A 16,267-nucleotide genomic window follows, 5' to 3' on the forward strand; every position below is an offset into this window, starting at 1 on the left:
TCACTACCGATCTCGAAAAGTAAAATGGGCGGATACTTAACGAGTGACGCCGTTTCCTTAATCAGAAAGTTGTCAGAAAACGACTCAAATAAACGGATACATTTTTGGACGTAAAGGGATTTCATCGATGGTATGCTGTGTTTTATTATCAAAAAATAGAATAACGCAAATATACTGAAAGGGCAAGCGACAACACAAGACATTATATATACTTGAGAATAATTTATAATAATTATAACGAACAATTTAGATACGCATCTATGATGATTGCTGTTTTATGTGTATCAAAACATTTTAATACACGCCAGCCAATCCAAACGAGCCGTGGTTGAAATCTCGAGTTTCTTTAAATATCGCGAGAGTTGGTTACGGCCTTTCTCCCCGAGCTGCTAGTAGGGAAAGTGTACACATTCAGGTAAAACGAATATTTTTCGTACGATCGAAAACGTTTTCTTGGGTCTGGATAATGAGTCATCCTGCATGAACGCTCAGAGACTATCGGTGTTTATTTATTTCTCATTTAAAATTGTTGTTACGTATGAAATCCGTTGTGGTCTTCTTTCCATCGGCACAGGCTTCAATGTTATGATACAGGCCTTTATAATTAGAGCTTCCGGTAATCGTAAACGCTAATGCAATGGTGTTAGGGCTTCCAATACGTTCTTGGTTTATATTTTCTCATAGGTGTCAGCGTATTTATTTTTGCCATTGCTTATTTTACCAATGTCCTTGTCATTGACAAGATAAAAAGAATTGACCTACAAACTGGTAAAGTTATTTTCATTAAGCGTGTCGTTTACATTTAACTTACTACTACTGTTTATTTTATTAAATTAAATAAATGGGAAGACAGACAAAAGAATTGACTAAACATTTAACTTTTAAGTTTATTTAGCTTGTAAGTTGGACTTTACCCATGGTTGAAAAAGTTGTATAATGTATATTGAATGACAGACATCTTTGTTTGTTCTTTGTCAATGCAGATCACTTCATGATGAGTTATGCTGAAAAGCCAGAGGACATAACACGGGAGGAGTGGATGGAAAAGCTCAATAATGTTCACATTCAGCGGGCAGACATGAATCGACTCATTATGAATTATTTGGTGACCGGTATGCAGTCAGCTAAACTTATTTCTGTTATTAATAACTGTCTGTAAATTAATTTTATACTTAATTTTATATATATAGAGGGGTTTAAAGAGGCAGCTGAGAAATTCAGGATGGAATCAGGCATTGAGCCAAGTGTTGATCTGGATTCTTTGGATGAGAGGATAAAGATTCGGGAGATGGTCTTGAAAGGGCAGATACAAGAGGCAATTGCACTGATCAACAGTCTTCACCCTGAGCTGCTGGACACTAACCGCTACCTGTACTTTCATCTTCAGGTAAAGGAGAACAAGAATTTTGAAGTTTTCTATGGAGACTAATTTGTGTCTTTTAAATATTATTTTCATAATCAATTGTATGATTAAAATATCTAAAGTTGTTCGTTTTTGGATTTTTATTTTGTACAGTCACCGTTTACCTTATATGCCGAATTAATACTGCTGCTGTTATTTTACAGTAGATTTTTCGTCTGTAAATTTAGACCATTTACACACTGTATTGACATTCTTCTGTGATTCAGCCATACAGACTAGAGGAAGGTATTACCAAGTTAAAAGTAAAGGTTGTCTGCTTTCCTCCCACAGCAACAACACCTGATCGAGCTGATACGCCTGCGGGAAACCGAGGCTGCGCTGGAGTTTGCACAGACCCAGCTAGCTGAACAGGGAGAGGAAAGCCGAGAGTGTCTGACAGAGATGGAGCGGACCCTCGCTCTCCTAGCGTTTGACAACCCAGAGGAGTCTCCCTTCGGTGACCTACTTAACATGATGCAGAGACAGAAGGTAACACGTTGCTTCAAATGGAAGAAAAAACTGATTGGTTCATTCTAGCCCAGGGGTTTTTAACTTTTTAGGACCACTGCATCTGTATGATTTTAATATTAACTCCTTTGTGCAGAATTTACACCGTGTACATCTAACTGAAAGGTGTGTAAATGTCATATGATTATAGAGACTAGGCAGATTGCCCCCTCTAGTGGAAAACCCCATTTCTAGCCTACAGTTTTTTTTAAAGAAATTTAACCACAGCCTGTCGTCAGTTTCACTGTAAAGATATCTTTTCAAATGTAAATGATTCTGTGGTCCTGCATAACAGGTGTGGAGTGAAGTAAACCAGGCGGTGCTGGACTACGAAAACAGGGAGTCAACACCTAAACTTGCCAAACTCCTCAAACTGCTGCTGTGGGCTCAGAACGAGTTGGATCAGAAGAAAGTAAAGTACCCCAAAATGACGGATCTCAGCAAAGGCACCATCGAGGATCCCAAGTGAACATGAAACGGCATCTCTATGCTTGCATACTGTGGGGAACAAAATGGACGCTTTCCCTTTCCTTAACTATTTATACTCAATGACTGACACTCAAACATCCTTTTTATCATCCTTTTGTTTGGTTTACCTATCAGAGACTTGGCATTAAATAGGCTGTGGTAATGAGGTTGTTGACATTTAAGGATGACTCCTTGCCAAAATGAAACACTTCGTTGGGCAGAGAGATTTCTGTGATTTGCGACTTGCTGAGCAGAATTTATTGTATTTTAGCAATTTCGTTTTTGCAGAGAATTATTATTAGCCCTCTATTTTGTCTGCGAATGTTTAGAAAGTATATAAAGAACCACACTTACATGCTGATTTACTAGACGTTTGTGTCCACTGATGTGCGGTACCAAAGGCAAAATATTGGAGTCATCAGGAACAGTGGATTGATTGTATCAAGGTGACACATGTGCTCTGTGTGCTTTCATGTTTTATTTTGCAGTGCACAGGTATACATTTTTTGTATGTGCGTTAAGGGGCCCGTTAAGGAATGTCAGCCCTTTTTGAGTACTAATATTATTGCATTATAATGTTATAAAGTCATGTGACATTGTTTTCTACTGTACATTGTCAAGTATTCCTGCTTACATTGACATTCAATTATGTGATTTATAGATATTGCAGAGATCAAATTGTAAGCTTCTGAATGTCAGATGCTTCACATTGTATTAAATAATATTTTTTATCCCCCAAAACTCTATACTTGATTATCAACAGGGATGTCATGCTAGCATTGCGAGACTTGGGTAAACAATCTCTGCACCAAACCATAGCTGATATACCGAAAAATGTGATATCTCGCTATCTTTCCAAACTTTGAGTCTGATCATTTAGCATATGCTGTAGAAGAGTTGTTTACAAAGCACATTCAGAATGTTTAGTGCAAAACACAGTTGACACCACGTAGATCTAGTGAACACTTTGTATTAGATTGAAACATTCCTGCTAGAGGTTATTCTTCAGGTAAGTACTTATTCAGGTACGATTTTTCGATTGCACTTGTCACGTTCGTTAAACATGTCACCTTTATGCATAAAATTGTTTATATAAATTTATCGACGTGTAAAAATCAGAATCGAGGGTCTTCAGCGAGTGTTCATGGGTTGAGGAAAGGCAGGGTTGCCAGGTTCAAGGAACTTTACGTCCCAATAACAACTCAAACCCAACCAAAGAGCGTAATGAAAACTACGCCAGTTTTCCTTCTATCCGTTCAACCGCTGGAAAACATCTTAAAGTTAACGTTCACCATTGGCTTTATAAATTGTTTAAAACATTATTTAATATAGGTTCTAAAATTTTAATTTCCCGCGTCTGCATTTTCAAAACATACCAATTGTGCTGAGAATTTGCGATCCTGGCAACACTTGTGAAAGGGGCTGAGTCACGTTACTTCCTGGTTTCAGGCTCCAGCGGTTGGAGGAACTGCGTGGCTGAAAAAAGAAACTGACACGTGGATCATTATCAACACTTGGGGCATCAGGAAAGGGCTGATTTTCCTCTCGCTGCGTTATAGCAGACGTGAAACAGACAGTCCGTTTGTTTTATGTCAGCCGCGGGAGCTCAACGGATGCTGCGTAGACTTCTTATGGACATGATTCTGCATAAAAACGTGTTTTGTTCATTTCCTTGCTGTTTTGCCAGTCACGCTCGCACGGACTGACCCGAGATCGTATACGAGGAGGTAGTTACAAACTAACATATTTGTCGTTGAATGGCAATTCTACAAAAACATGGAAAGAACTCTAGTCCAGATTTGGCCAGCGTTAAAGAAAGCCCCGCAGATAATTTCGCACAGGCTGGATCACAAAAGAAGTGGGCTGAGTCGAGTCATAACTGGACAAGGTAAGACCACCTTGAGCAAACTTGAACACGTCAGTGTTTTTCAGGTCTACATCATATATCTTGTATGATCAGAACGAGACAGTCTATTCGTTTTTTTAGGTGTGTTTTGTACTAAAGTGATGTTTAATATGTCATATGTGAGAACGTGAGCTACTTTGTATTAGGGCATTAAATACGTTAAGTGTGAAATAAATGTTTTCTCTGAAATATCTGTCAGTTGCTTACTATTTTAACCATTTCAACTTTGTGAAACTTTGTGTGTTTGGATCATCAGCTTGGAAGTCTCTTTTTAGTGAAAAGTTTGAACTAATGCATTACATCTGAAGCCAGTCAAGCTACATACAGAAGATTTCTGCCAATTTGAAATTGAGTTCATGCCTTCAGCTCTCACATGGACTTTTTACAAAACTGCTGGATTATGTGGCCATCTGTCTGTTTCCAGGCCAGTAGCAAGAATATGGACCGTGGTTCTGTTGCTGGGGACGTGCCTGCTGTACTGCGCCCGTGTGGCGATGCCTATCTGTGCAGTGAGCATGGCAGAGCGCTTCAGCTGGTCCAAGAGAGAGACCGGCATGGTGCTGGGCAGCTTCTTCTGGGGCTACTGCTTCACTCAGGTCCTTGGAGGCTACGTCAGTGACAGGTCAGAACCAAATGGCTCCGGCTCATCAAACTAACGTTGAAACCAGGATGTCATTTGTTACAATAAATACTTCGAATTCTTTGTCAGTAGAGTCAGTATGTCACAAATATGGGTCAGCATTGGTTGAATGAAAGTCAAATATTTCAGTTATTATTAAAAGTATGCCACAATAATGAATCATTCATTTGGAAAAAAAATGCATAAGGGTTGATACAGTAAAGAAGGCCAACCTACATTATTATTGGGGCGAGTGACTAGTGCATTCATTCATATTTAAATGATGTGTTTTTGTGGTGGGGGTGACTACATTAAGGGTGTGGCTGTGTTTGAAACTCTGCAGGTGCCACCCATCGAGACCAAAACATTTGTAGAACAATAGGGGGCGGTTTCCCGGACTGGGATTATTTTAAACCAGAACTAGGCCTTGGTTAAATTAGGACATTTAAGTTGTTTTTACAAACAAGCATTACAAAAAACATTACTGGTGTACAACAATGGCACTGATGTATTTCATGGTATGTGATACAGCTCTAATATTTATTTTAGTCTAAAACTAGTCTTTAAGAGTAAATATTCTTTTATTTTTAAGGTACTATTTTGGTTTATGTAGTGTCCAACAACAAGTTTACATACATACAAGGTGTAAAAAAATGCTATTATTTTGTTATAATAGGCAGTTATTCTTACCTTACTTCTTGACTGACTCACAAAGGATTAGTTCGGCAAATCATCCGTCTAATTCCCTCCTTTCCGCCAGCCTACTCTGATCTGATTGGTCAGATGGTCTAGTCTATAAGGCTCACGAGTCAGAAAGCTCCCAAACCTCATCAAAACTATCTTAATTTGCATTGCTAGGATGAACGGATGTCCTAGGCTTGTCAAACGACTAGAGGGTGAGTAATTGTAATTTTTCGGCAGAGTTCCCCTTTAAAGAACTTGCGGCAGTACATGATATTTTACATAATATGCAAATGCACAAAAAGATCAAATCTAGTAATTTCACAGAACATTTCAAGTCTGGTGGCCACCAGAGAGCCACAAACTGCTTGGAAATAGGACTCAACTTGATTAAGAATGTGATGCAAATTAAGTTTGCATACTTGCAGTGAACAGCTTGTCTGCACTTGCACCAGCGTGCTGCAAGTCTAACATCACTGCAAAGTTCTTAAAACATGCCAAAGTTTGGAAAAAAGCACTATTTCTAATGCTGGAGAAATATATAAACAAAAATTGAAATCATCCACACTAAATACATGTTATATCATCTAGCCTCACAAGCTTGTTTTTGTTGACTTGTTTTGTGTTCAGGGTGGGAGGAGAAAAAGTGTTGCTGTTGTCTGCAGCAGCGTGGGGAGCAATGACCGCGTTCACACCCATCCTGGCCCATTTCTGCTCCCAGCCTATCGTCTCCATGACGATTTCTCGCTTCCTTATGGGTCTACTGCAGGGTGGGTACCATCAAAGAAACCGCAGCATCACTCAGAAAGACCAGCGGCTTTATACTTTCATGCCATGCTGTGTTGTTTATTTTCTAAAATCTTATGATTTTAAAGGACATTAATGTTTCAGGCTACTTAGCAAGAAGTCTTTGCAAAACAACACAACGTTCTCAGTGTCTTCCTTAGTTAAAATGCACACTGCAGTAAAGCTATACTGTTATTAGAGAAAACTTTGCTTATTGAGCAGAAGATTGCTTCCAGATTGTTGCCAAATTGCAAAACATTCTTGTGAAAATATTGAGCCTTGTTTATGAGAAGATGTGATTTGCTGTACTGTAGCATCTACTCCTGCGGTGGTTAACAAAGCCTGTTTACTGCGGAAGTCCAACCACTGTGATGTTCTGGCTTAATGTTGTTCATAATGCTGTATGTCATTCACCTGCTTTTTTAAATTTCTAACCCTTCCAGGGCTGTTGAGGACTATTTTTGACATGACATATTTAGCCAGATTTATTGTCAGTTTATGTATTGTTTTTTGTGTATTTTTTATTGCAGAACTTAGATATACATACATACATACAGTATAATATCAGGGAAAGAAGTCTTAATATCATTACAGTTGTAAATAATTACAGACAGCGTTCCCACGGGTCATGGAATTTCTGGAATATCATGGAATTTTAAAAGGTCTATTCCAGACATTGAAAGTCATGGAATTTTATATATTTTTTGTCTAAGTCATGGAATATCAGGGATTTTTGTTTGTCACTTTATATTTTAGTTTCCATTTGTCAAAATGTAATTTTTCTATACTGTATTTTTTATTGTGTTGTTTTACACATTTTTGTGTATTGTTATGGTTATCTTCAGCACCATTTAATTCCCTTCCCGCTTGTCACCTGGCAATCACTTAAGTCAAATCCTGTAGCTCTTAACTAAGGCATAATGCCAGGAAAATGTACATTTCAAGAGCTTTGGCTAAAAAAACGACCACTTCAAAGCCTGGGTTCATTCATTATAGGTCATGGAAATTCAACTTTTTAGTCAGGGAAAAGTCAGGGAATTTGGCTTAGAGTGGGAACCCTGTACAGAAATAACAGAAAAACATCTACTATATCTAATGTTTACATGCACAGAGTATTAAACTATAATATAAAGGAAAAAAAAGAAAAGCACAGAACCAAATTTTTGTCATATCTGTAAATAAATCATCATAGTGACTCAAAAATGTTATACATTTTTTGTCGTAGACAAGTCTTAGGGATGAGATAATTGACTTTCAACAAGAAAAATGTGAAAATATAAAGGGGATTTAAGCCATTTTTGTTTATGAATAAAGAATTTGGCATATAAAATAACCGAGGAGCTGAGATGTCACGAAAGAGAAAAGAATTTTGATGTCATTTTCAAAGATCATTTCCTTAAAAAAAAAAGATTTTTCATTTTCTTTTCCCAGAATAGAAGGTGCTACAATCTGGCTTTTTGCAGCAAACGTCAACTTGTATAATACTTAGTAATAAATGACATAGTCACGTCCAGAGCCTGCGACCAATCAGAATAAACAGCTGAATGTGCTAGTCAGAAGTTATTCGTCATTTACGAGCGAGGGATCGTACCATCTGGGATCGTCTGTTCTCGAATGGCGATTCAATTAACGAGGCTGTTTATCATTTCTTGTTTTTGTTGCTCATCAGGCGTGCATTACCCGTCTCTGGCCAGCCTGTGTTCTCAGAAGGTGGTTGAGAGTGAGAGGGGCTTTCTCATGAGCACCGTAGGAAGCGGCTCGTACCTGGGGTCAGTGACTGATCTCTGAATGTATTTACAGTACTTGTGGAAATGTAACGGATGTTTCAGGATGACTGTATGTGTTCAGGACTCTGGTGATAGGAGGCATTGGCTCTCTCATGCTGGATCTGTATGGCTGGGAGAGTGTGTTCTACGTCTCCGGGCTTCTTTCTGTGTTGTGGGCCTACTTTATGTGGAAGTATCTCCTCAAAGGAGAAGGTAGGTAACCAAACATGGAAATAAACAGCTGGAAAAAAATTAAGAGACCATTCCAGATTTTCATTGAATCAGGATTTCTAGATATATCGTGGCCATTCAAGTCCAGTGTCTGTCAACCTTAAGGGGTGACATGAAGTCATCAAACAGCAATGTGAACGTCTGACAGCATGACAATACACATGAAAACTGTGATCATTTTTGAACTTTTCCTAAATACGTGTACAATAATACTGTTGTATTGCTTAAAAGTGAATCTGAAAAAATTGCCCCCCATTCACTTCCATTCTACCGCTTGTAAGAAAAATGATACGTGGTATTATAACTCCGACTGCATTATTCTTCAAGAAGAATGTCATATTCAGTCAGGATGCTTGAGGGAGAGTAAAACATGGGGACATTTTGTTTCGCCTTTGAAATATCCCTTTGTCGACTGTGGCAGTGCTGAGAGTTTATTCTGTTTATAAAGCAGGTGTAAGATGACTGGCTGTATTTGTGTTTGTCAGGTCCTATCATCACACTGGAGTCTCTGGGCAGCGCCGGGACACAGTCCAAACTGTCCAAGAGAAACTGGCTGCGACTTTTCAGACAACCAGCTGTGTGGTGAGATTAAAAACAGAACACTGTGTGTGAACGCTGAACAAAGGGTCTTTACTGAGCTCTCATAAAGGCCTGATTCACATCCGCTTCATGTCTGTCTATATATAGAGCATTCAGTAACGCAGTAACACGGGACTCTATCCAGTCAGCCAAATGAGTTTTTTAAGGTTCTGGTACAGTTAGTGTGCACACGATCCTTCCCCCCAACTCTTAGGATTAATTCAAGATTTTAGGTTTTGATTCATGTGAATGTATTGAGTGTTTTTTAGTTATTGTAACTGTCTTTTAGGGTTCTCGCATTTTTGTCAGCTTTTTGATTATTTATTATTTATTGTATATTTAGTTTAAAATTGTTCTTATTCATTCATAAATCAGCATGCATGGAAATCTATATTATTTACATGTGACGTGTGTTGTTTGTGTATTTTCAGTGCCGTGATTATTACTCACTTGTGCACTGCTAGCACCTTCTTCACACTGCTGTCATGGCTGCCAACATTTTTCAAGGACACCTTTCCTGACGCCAAGGTAAACTGCACTCTTTCAGACAAAGGTGATGATCCGTGTTGTAACCAAAGAACATCAATGTTTATTACATGGCTCTCTGAATATTCTGTTCCGGTCAAATATGGCATTCCACATTTAGACTGTATGTACATTTTAAGGTCTGTGACAGTGTTTCTGACAGCCGGTTTCTACACTGTGATTGTTCCATGTGTCTTATAGCAATCGCATTATGAAATCAGTATTTTATATTCATGCAAGTACCCATGTAATAGGCAGGATAATGTGTATTTAGGACGGACATTATTCTGAAATAAACTATTTATACAAAAAAACAACACCTGAGGTCAGCCTGAGTTTATGATTGTTCATTATTCCACAGATACACCGAGACTTGTTTTTATGTGATAATGATAAGGTTGTTGTTTTAGCTAAAGTCCAGCAGGGGGCGCCACACCACTGCACAATTCAGGACGATTCTGAAAGACAAAAATTGCTTGTCAAAATGCTTTGGTCACAAGATTTACGTGTTGTTTATTGTGTGTTTAATTCTGTGTCTGCATGTGATGTGTGTGTTTCCCAGGGTTGGGTGTTTAACGTAGTCCCATGGTTTGTGGCCATCCCTTCTTCCCTGTTTAGCGGCTGCCTCGCAGACCATCTAATCAGTCAGGGTATGAAAACACATTTACCTCACAAACCACCATCTCTCATTAACACATAGAACTGTTGCAGTTTCCCGACATTTTCATGTCCTTAAAGATAACAGAAAGACATTTGTTATTGTCTGCCGCTGTGCTCTGTAGTCGATGTTTTGTCATGACTTCTCTTCTGTTTACGTTAACCGTCTGTTTGAGTTTTAAGGTGTCGTAAATGTCAGGTTTGCACGACTGCAATTGTCTTGTAAAACTGTAAAATGTTGCTCAGCTGGTCCACTCAATCTCTCTTCTGTTGTTCTCTTAAAGGTTTTGATACAGCATCAGTGAGAAAACTGATGCAGGTAAGCTGAAATATCAACATTGTTCATGTATTTTTTGCTTGAAGAAAAGTCTGAGACTGGTTTCCTTTACACAGTTACAGTGTAGTTTAACCGTTCTTAGAGCAATTTGCATAAATTTGTTCTGAAGTAAATAACAATATTGCTATAAAAAGCTTTTCATTGTGGTCAGCATACATGTCCTTTGATATCTCCTCCCTTTTGAAACCTGTTTAGTTTTAACATTTGGGTGGGGGGTCCACTAAACTACATCTTGCAAAAATGTATATTAACGTTATCTCCTGTTTTTAGTTTTTCTCTATGGGTGTGTCTGGTGTGTTTACACTGTTTCTATGTGGGACCACTACATTCCCTGCAGCTGTGGCGTTTGTGTCAGTTACTATGGGCCTCACCACATTCAGCCACAGGTAATGTGTAAAATGTCCAGCTCATCCACCTGAAGGGTGTTTGGCATGCGTTTCATTTACAGTCATTCTCTTTTTATCTCTCTCACTCTATAGTGGCGTTTCAGTGAATGTTCAAGATCTTGCTCCATCCTGTGCTGGGGCTCTGTTTGGTTTGTATTGATCTCTCCGTTTTAACTAAAACTGACTGCATGCTTGGTGAACACAGATTTATTGTAACACCATACAATAATATATGGATTGTGTTGTAAGTGCTACACACTGTTGCTTGAATGTATATTATGTATACATTGTCTGTTTCATTTCAGTTTAGTGTCATTTAGTTTTTTTATTTAATTTTTTTGTTTTATTTATAGGAGTAATGAATACATGTGGGGCATTTACAGGTGAGATCTTACCAAATTTATTTAAAAATATAAAAATCACCTGCTTGTCTTAAAATAATAATAAGTGTGAGAGATTTTGGAATGGAGTAATTTGCCCAAAAATGAAAATTCTCTAAAAACTGAATGAACCTCATGCAGTTCTATATTTATTTGAGCAGAAACAAATGATTTTATATTAAAATGTCATTGTTGTCCTCTCATATGTTGAAGCTTCAAAAAGCACATCCAACCATCGTAAAAGCATAGACATTTGATGTTTGTGAAAGAAAACCGTTAAAGGTCCTGTGTTTGAAATTTAGCGGCATCTAGCGGTGAGGTTGCGAATTGCAACCAACGGCTCACTCCACCGCTTACCCCTCCCTTTTGAAGCACTACGGTGGCTGACACAGAACTAAGATGTCGTCATGTTGTCGCTTCTTTGCCGAAGGAGATAACATTTGCGAAACGCGCCCTGTAGAGCAGTTTGTCCTTTTAGGGCTACTGTAGAAACAACATGGTGAATTCCATGTAACACGCGATGCGACACGACAAGAGACAATAGAACGCATTAGAACCCATTAGAACCCATTATAATTTAAAATTTTGTAGATATGGGGTAAAGTGACCCGCGGTGTATGTAGATAGAAATAGCTCATTCTAAAGTAATAAAAACATAACGCTTCATTATGTAAGGTCTTTTTACACTTCTGAAGACAGTTATGTATATTATATTGCAATTCTGTCAATAGATCCTTCACAATATTACACACAACACCTATTTTGAGCTTATTTTGCAACATTAAAACAAATTCAATGTCTAATTTCAAATATGGCGACATGTCAGTCACTTCAATCACTGTTCTTGTGACTAGTTTTCTAGTTCATCACGAGACGCACAAGAACCACTAAGATTCTGAGTTATCGTCGTGTCTCCAAATTAGAGCTGGATGAACTATTTGCTGTTTGTTAACACTTTTGATAACAGACTGTGTTTTCTGTTGTTGTAGGGGTCATCATGGTATATTTCTCGGGGTATCTGATCGAGGCCACCGGTTCCTGGGCATCAGTTTTTGGCCTCATCACTGTTGTTAACCTCCTGGGTTTAGGAATGTTTTTAACCTTTGCGGAAGCTCGCAGAGTGGACATAGATATAGCAAAGGGCCGTCACCACAACATTCACATCTGACAGCCAAGAGGACAGAGGAAAAGCTTCAGACACCACAAAGTACCATTTTATGGATCTACTAGAGAGGAAAAATAGAAAGGCCGTAATAGTGACCAATTTACAGAGTGACAACTCAAACGTTACTGATTGATTCAGAAGATATGCCTTTGTTGTTCTTCGCTCGGTTTGTTAAGAGAGGGCAATATTTAGAGTTCAGAAGTTTCACTGGGGCCACAGTATGAAGAATAGTGTTAAATATAAATATCTGTTATGCTACTTTCCTTTGTGGATTTTGCCCTTTGTAGCACAAGTGCTTGGTAATGGTAGCAGTTGTTTTGTCATCACTGTGACCGAAGCAGTTAGCCATGTATCCATTTCTTTTGCTTAAAGGCGGGGTGTCCGATTTCTGTCTACTTTCTGTTAACGGGTACTGATTTTTTATGACCATGCATGGCATTTTTACCTCAATCATGGATTTTTAGCGGTGCCATACATCTCTGTTATTCCTTCTTTGGTCAGTGATTTCCTTTCACAGGGATCGTGTGAAGGTTTTGTGTTTCTGCTTTCCATTTGTTACAGCAGAGAGAGTCTGTCCCAGCCTTAAAGAACGTTACTGATATTAGAAGTCTAGAGAGACGAACATCTGAAAGTTGGAGATGTTAACTAAATGTGAACATGTTCTGTTTGTAAGAGCACTCTGCTGTTGGGATCCAGTTTTGATGGGTTGTTGTCCATCTTTTATTTAATTGTTAGGGACCTTTCCTCAGAGCATCAGTTGTGTGGACCAAGAAGTTGACAAGGAAAGTACAATGAATGTATTATGGTTCTAAGCTTTATTATGTAGAGACAGTTACTGACCGTTATATTTCATGCGATTGATTTGACTCCAAACTATACATTATATATGATGCACCTGTAGGCTAAATATTATATATCATAACCATAAATTAAAGCTGTTGTTGAGCTGTAGTAAACTGAAACAGCGACAACGTTATTTATGCAAAGGACTTCTTGCTGTAAGACTGTAGGATTTATATCAAATATTTGCTTTTAAGTCTTCAGAGAATGACTGGAATCTAATCTCTGCCCAATGTGTTTCAAATGTAAAATGTATGAGAAGTTATTTTATATCGAATTTTATTTTAATTTAAACTATACTAAGTGGGGTAGGTCACCCATTTTAAAATAGACGGCACAGTACAATCAGCCAGATCCTTAATACGTTGAGTAAATGAAAATGTTACTTGCATTACAGATTTGAAGGAAAAGCAAGGCCTGGCGATGTTTTTCTTCAGACTTAACTATGCTTCATCTCACAGTGTGCATTAAAACATGAATCCTGTGTTACTGCAGGTCTGTTGCGAGGAAAGATCATGGTGGATTTTGCAAAGAAACAGGCCAAACTTGAATGATTAATATTACACGGTTTTTCACAAAGGGACTCAATTTTCTCCAGTAGCCTACATAAAATGTTCACAAAGGCACTTTGTGACTAAACACGTATCTGGTTTTAAACTATGTAAAATATAATAACATACAGGTAAATGAGATTTCATATTTATTTATTGATTTATATTTGATTTAGTTACGTTGGAAATGCTTATATGATTGTTGCTTTTTTAAATTGATGTTTAAGCAGTTTTTCTTTAATGTATTTGTTTATCGTCTATCACTCTGTTGCTATTATGCGGGTAAGGTCATCACACCCATCATCACAGATAACAATAACTTGTATTAGTATAGCATTCAAAGCATTTTAAATATTACGCTGGCATCAATCATTGCACATCCTGCAACAAAAGACTAGGAAATAGATGACAGTCTAAAAGTTAATGTCACGTCATACCATTATGTGAAGGTTTTACACGAAACTGAAACAATCTGTATTGTAATCTTGTTTTAGGGACAAATGAAGTGTAAAACAATGAAATGAAAATGCAGTATTTCTCATGTATTTTTAAGCATATTTTTCTGAAATATAAATATATATTTTATCAAGTGAAATGTTTTCTACTTTTATTTTATGCTTCCAGCAAAGACACACCACACAGAGGCAGTAGAGTCCGGGTAATAGTACACCGGGGTTTACAGTCGCCTAATTGTGGTTGGCACAAACATTTTAATGCTGATAAAAGCTTGTGTGTAATGGAAAGTGCATGGGTGGACATATGTGTGCTTTTAACTGCACGCTAGACTTCATGTCTAGCACTTCCTCTCTGTGACATCAATGCTTTAGTTTCAATTCGAAGTTTGGATTACTATATATGACTCGGATCTCCAGATCCACATCCTCTGCAGGGTCACAGACGGGCTCAAGCCTATCCCAGCATCTCAAGCCTCACATTATAGACTCAATAATGCACTTTATACATATTGCCTCAACTAGTCATTGACACTGTTGTTGTAATTCCAGAGCTAGATGAGCATGGATGGCCATGCAGGCCTTTCTCTGCTCTGTTGCTGGGTGTATGGGGTGGCACCATATGGCAGGTCGCTGCGTGCCATGCTGGTGAGTTGGCAATATCTGCGTGTGCCAGGCATCCGTCACCCCTCTCACGGGACTCACCCAGGTTACCATAGAGACAGATGGCAATGTCGGTTTCCGTGGCGGTACGAATGGGGGTGAGATCAGGGGCCTGGGGCAAAGTGGCCGACATTATGTCACACTCGAAATTGAGGGGTACTCCGTGCAGTTCCGTGTAATGAAGACGACTTGCTGGTGTTATTTGTATTATGATCATTCCGATTGCTGAAGATCATTTGAGGATTGTCTCAGTGGTTTTGTGTCCATGCAATGGAAGTCAATGGGGTCCAATGTTGTTTGGTTATTAATGTTATTCAAAATATCTTTTTTTGTGTTCTGCAAAAGAAAAAGTCATACTGGTTTGGAATGACATGAATGTGAGTATGTAAATAAAGACAGAATTTTCATTTTTAGGTGAAGTGATCTACTTAAATTATGAAAATATATACTTTCATCAATGCTCTACCCATTAACATGATCTAATTAAACATAGACCGTGCAGTTTTTTCTGTGTGGATGTCACATTACAGTCACATCATGATACTAAAATAATGCAACGCGCATGAATAAAAAAGTAAATGGAAACATCCTGGTATAACATAACTGATACAAAAGAAGTAGAACTTTTTGAACAAAACAAACATATTGTGTCTTACTGTAAGTCTTGCAGTATTTTATAGTGCATGCACTTTTACTTTAAATTATACAATAATTCCTGCTTTTTATTTTTCTTAATTGAAATATTTGTTCTGTTAAATGTCATTTTACTATAAATGTAACGCATTTAATTTTTCACTGTAGCATTTTAACATTCTTTACAAGTACCATTTTTATTACAGTGAATTTACCAAAAAAACTGTTACTTTTACTAAATAGCCTGCAACACACAACACAATGAGTTAAAAAACATTTGGTTATTCTCATACAGTACACTTGGCTGCTGGAAACATAAGGTACACACTATTGTTTTTAGCACAGCATCCAAGGTGTTACTTTGTTTCTCAAAGGGTAAATGTGATCTATTCAGTATAAAACACATTAACTTGAGAGATATGAAAAATCACCCCCCCCAGGCTTCCTGAATCTGATGCTGTTAACATCCAGACTACTTGAGTGACAGATGACAATATCCAGATTTCAGGCCTGTACTGATATGTTTGTGTGTGTGTGTGTGTGTGTGTGTGTGTGAGTGCAAGCAGACAACAGTTCAGAGCAATCTATACCTTTGTGACCACAACAAATGCGGCGCACAAATTTTTACTGAATTAAACGCTCAAAATACGACCAAATTACAGTAAACAAAGCATTGAAGGAATTTAAAGAACGCACTTGCATTTTTATCCATAGCTTAAAAAGTAATTGCTAT

The 16,267-nt window shown here is 37.9% G+C and overlaps 2 protein-coding genes across 4 annotated transcripts; both read left to right on the top strand.

Annotated features, from left to right (window-relative positions):
• Positions 1-49: 49 nt before the first annotated feature.
• gid8b (GID complex subunit 8 homolog b (S. cerevisiae)) lies at positions 50-2,492 on the top strand. Of its 2 annotated transcripts, none has more exons than XM_057363184.1 (5): positions 50-130; positions 984-1,112; positions 1,191-1,387; positions 1,694-1,891; positions 2,205-2,492. In XM_057363184.1, exons 2-5 carry the CDS (start codon positions 992-994, stop codon positions 2,376-2,378), a joined length of 690 nt encoding a protein of 229 aa, XP_057219167.1. In that variant the 5' UTR covers positions 50-130; positions 984-991; the 3' UTR covers positions 2,379-2,492. The 2 variants fall into 2 exon arrangements, with proteins under 2 accessions (XP_057219167.1, XP_057219166.1); XM_057363183.1 differs by lacking the exon at positions 50-130 and adding an exon at positions 337-415.
• A 1,321-nt stretch (positions 2,493-3,813) lies between these two features.
• On the top strand, positions 3,814-14,398 carry slc17a9b (solute carrier family 17 member 9b). 2 transcript variants are annotated; one of them, XM_057363157.1, is made up of 13 exons: positions 3,815-4,265; positions 4,708-4,905; positions 6,214-6,353; positions 8,039-8,138; positions 8,218-8,348; positions 8,852-8,948; positions 9,377-9,473; positions 10,033-10,120; positions 10,412-10,446; positions 10,735-10,850; positions 10,944-10,999; positions 11,204-11,233; positions 12,220-14,398. In XM_057363157.1, exons 1-13 carry the CDS (start codon positions 4,135-4,137, stop codon positions 12,396-12,398), a joined length of 1,398 nt encoding a protein of 465 aa, XP_057219140.1. In that variant the 5' UTR covers positions 3,815-4,134; the 3' UTR covers positions 12,399-14,398. The 2 variants fall into 2 exon arrangements, with proteins under 2 accessions (XP_057219141.1, XP_057219140.1); XM_057363158.1 differs by lacking the exon at positions 11,204-11,233 and having other exon boundaries at positions 3,814-4,265.
• Positions 14,399-16,267: the final 1,869 nt, after the last annotated feature.

This window comes from Triplophysa rosa, linkage group LG21, assembly GCF_024868665.1.
Source record: "Triplophysa rosa linkage group LG21, Trosa_1v2, whole genome shotgun sequence".
In the NCBI taxonomy this organism is placed as follows: domain Eukaryota; kingdom Metazoa; phylum Chordata; class Actinopteri; order Cypriniformes; family Nemacheilidae; genus Triplophysa; species Triplophysa rosa.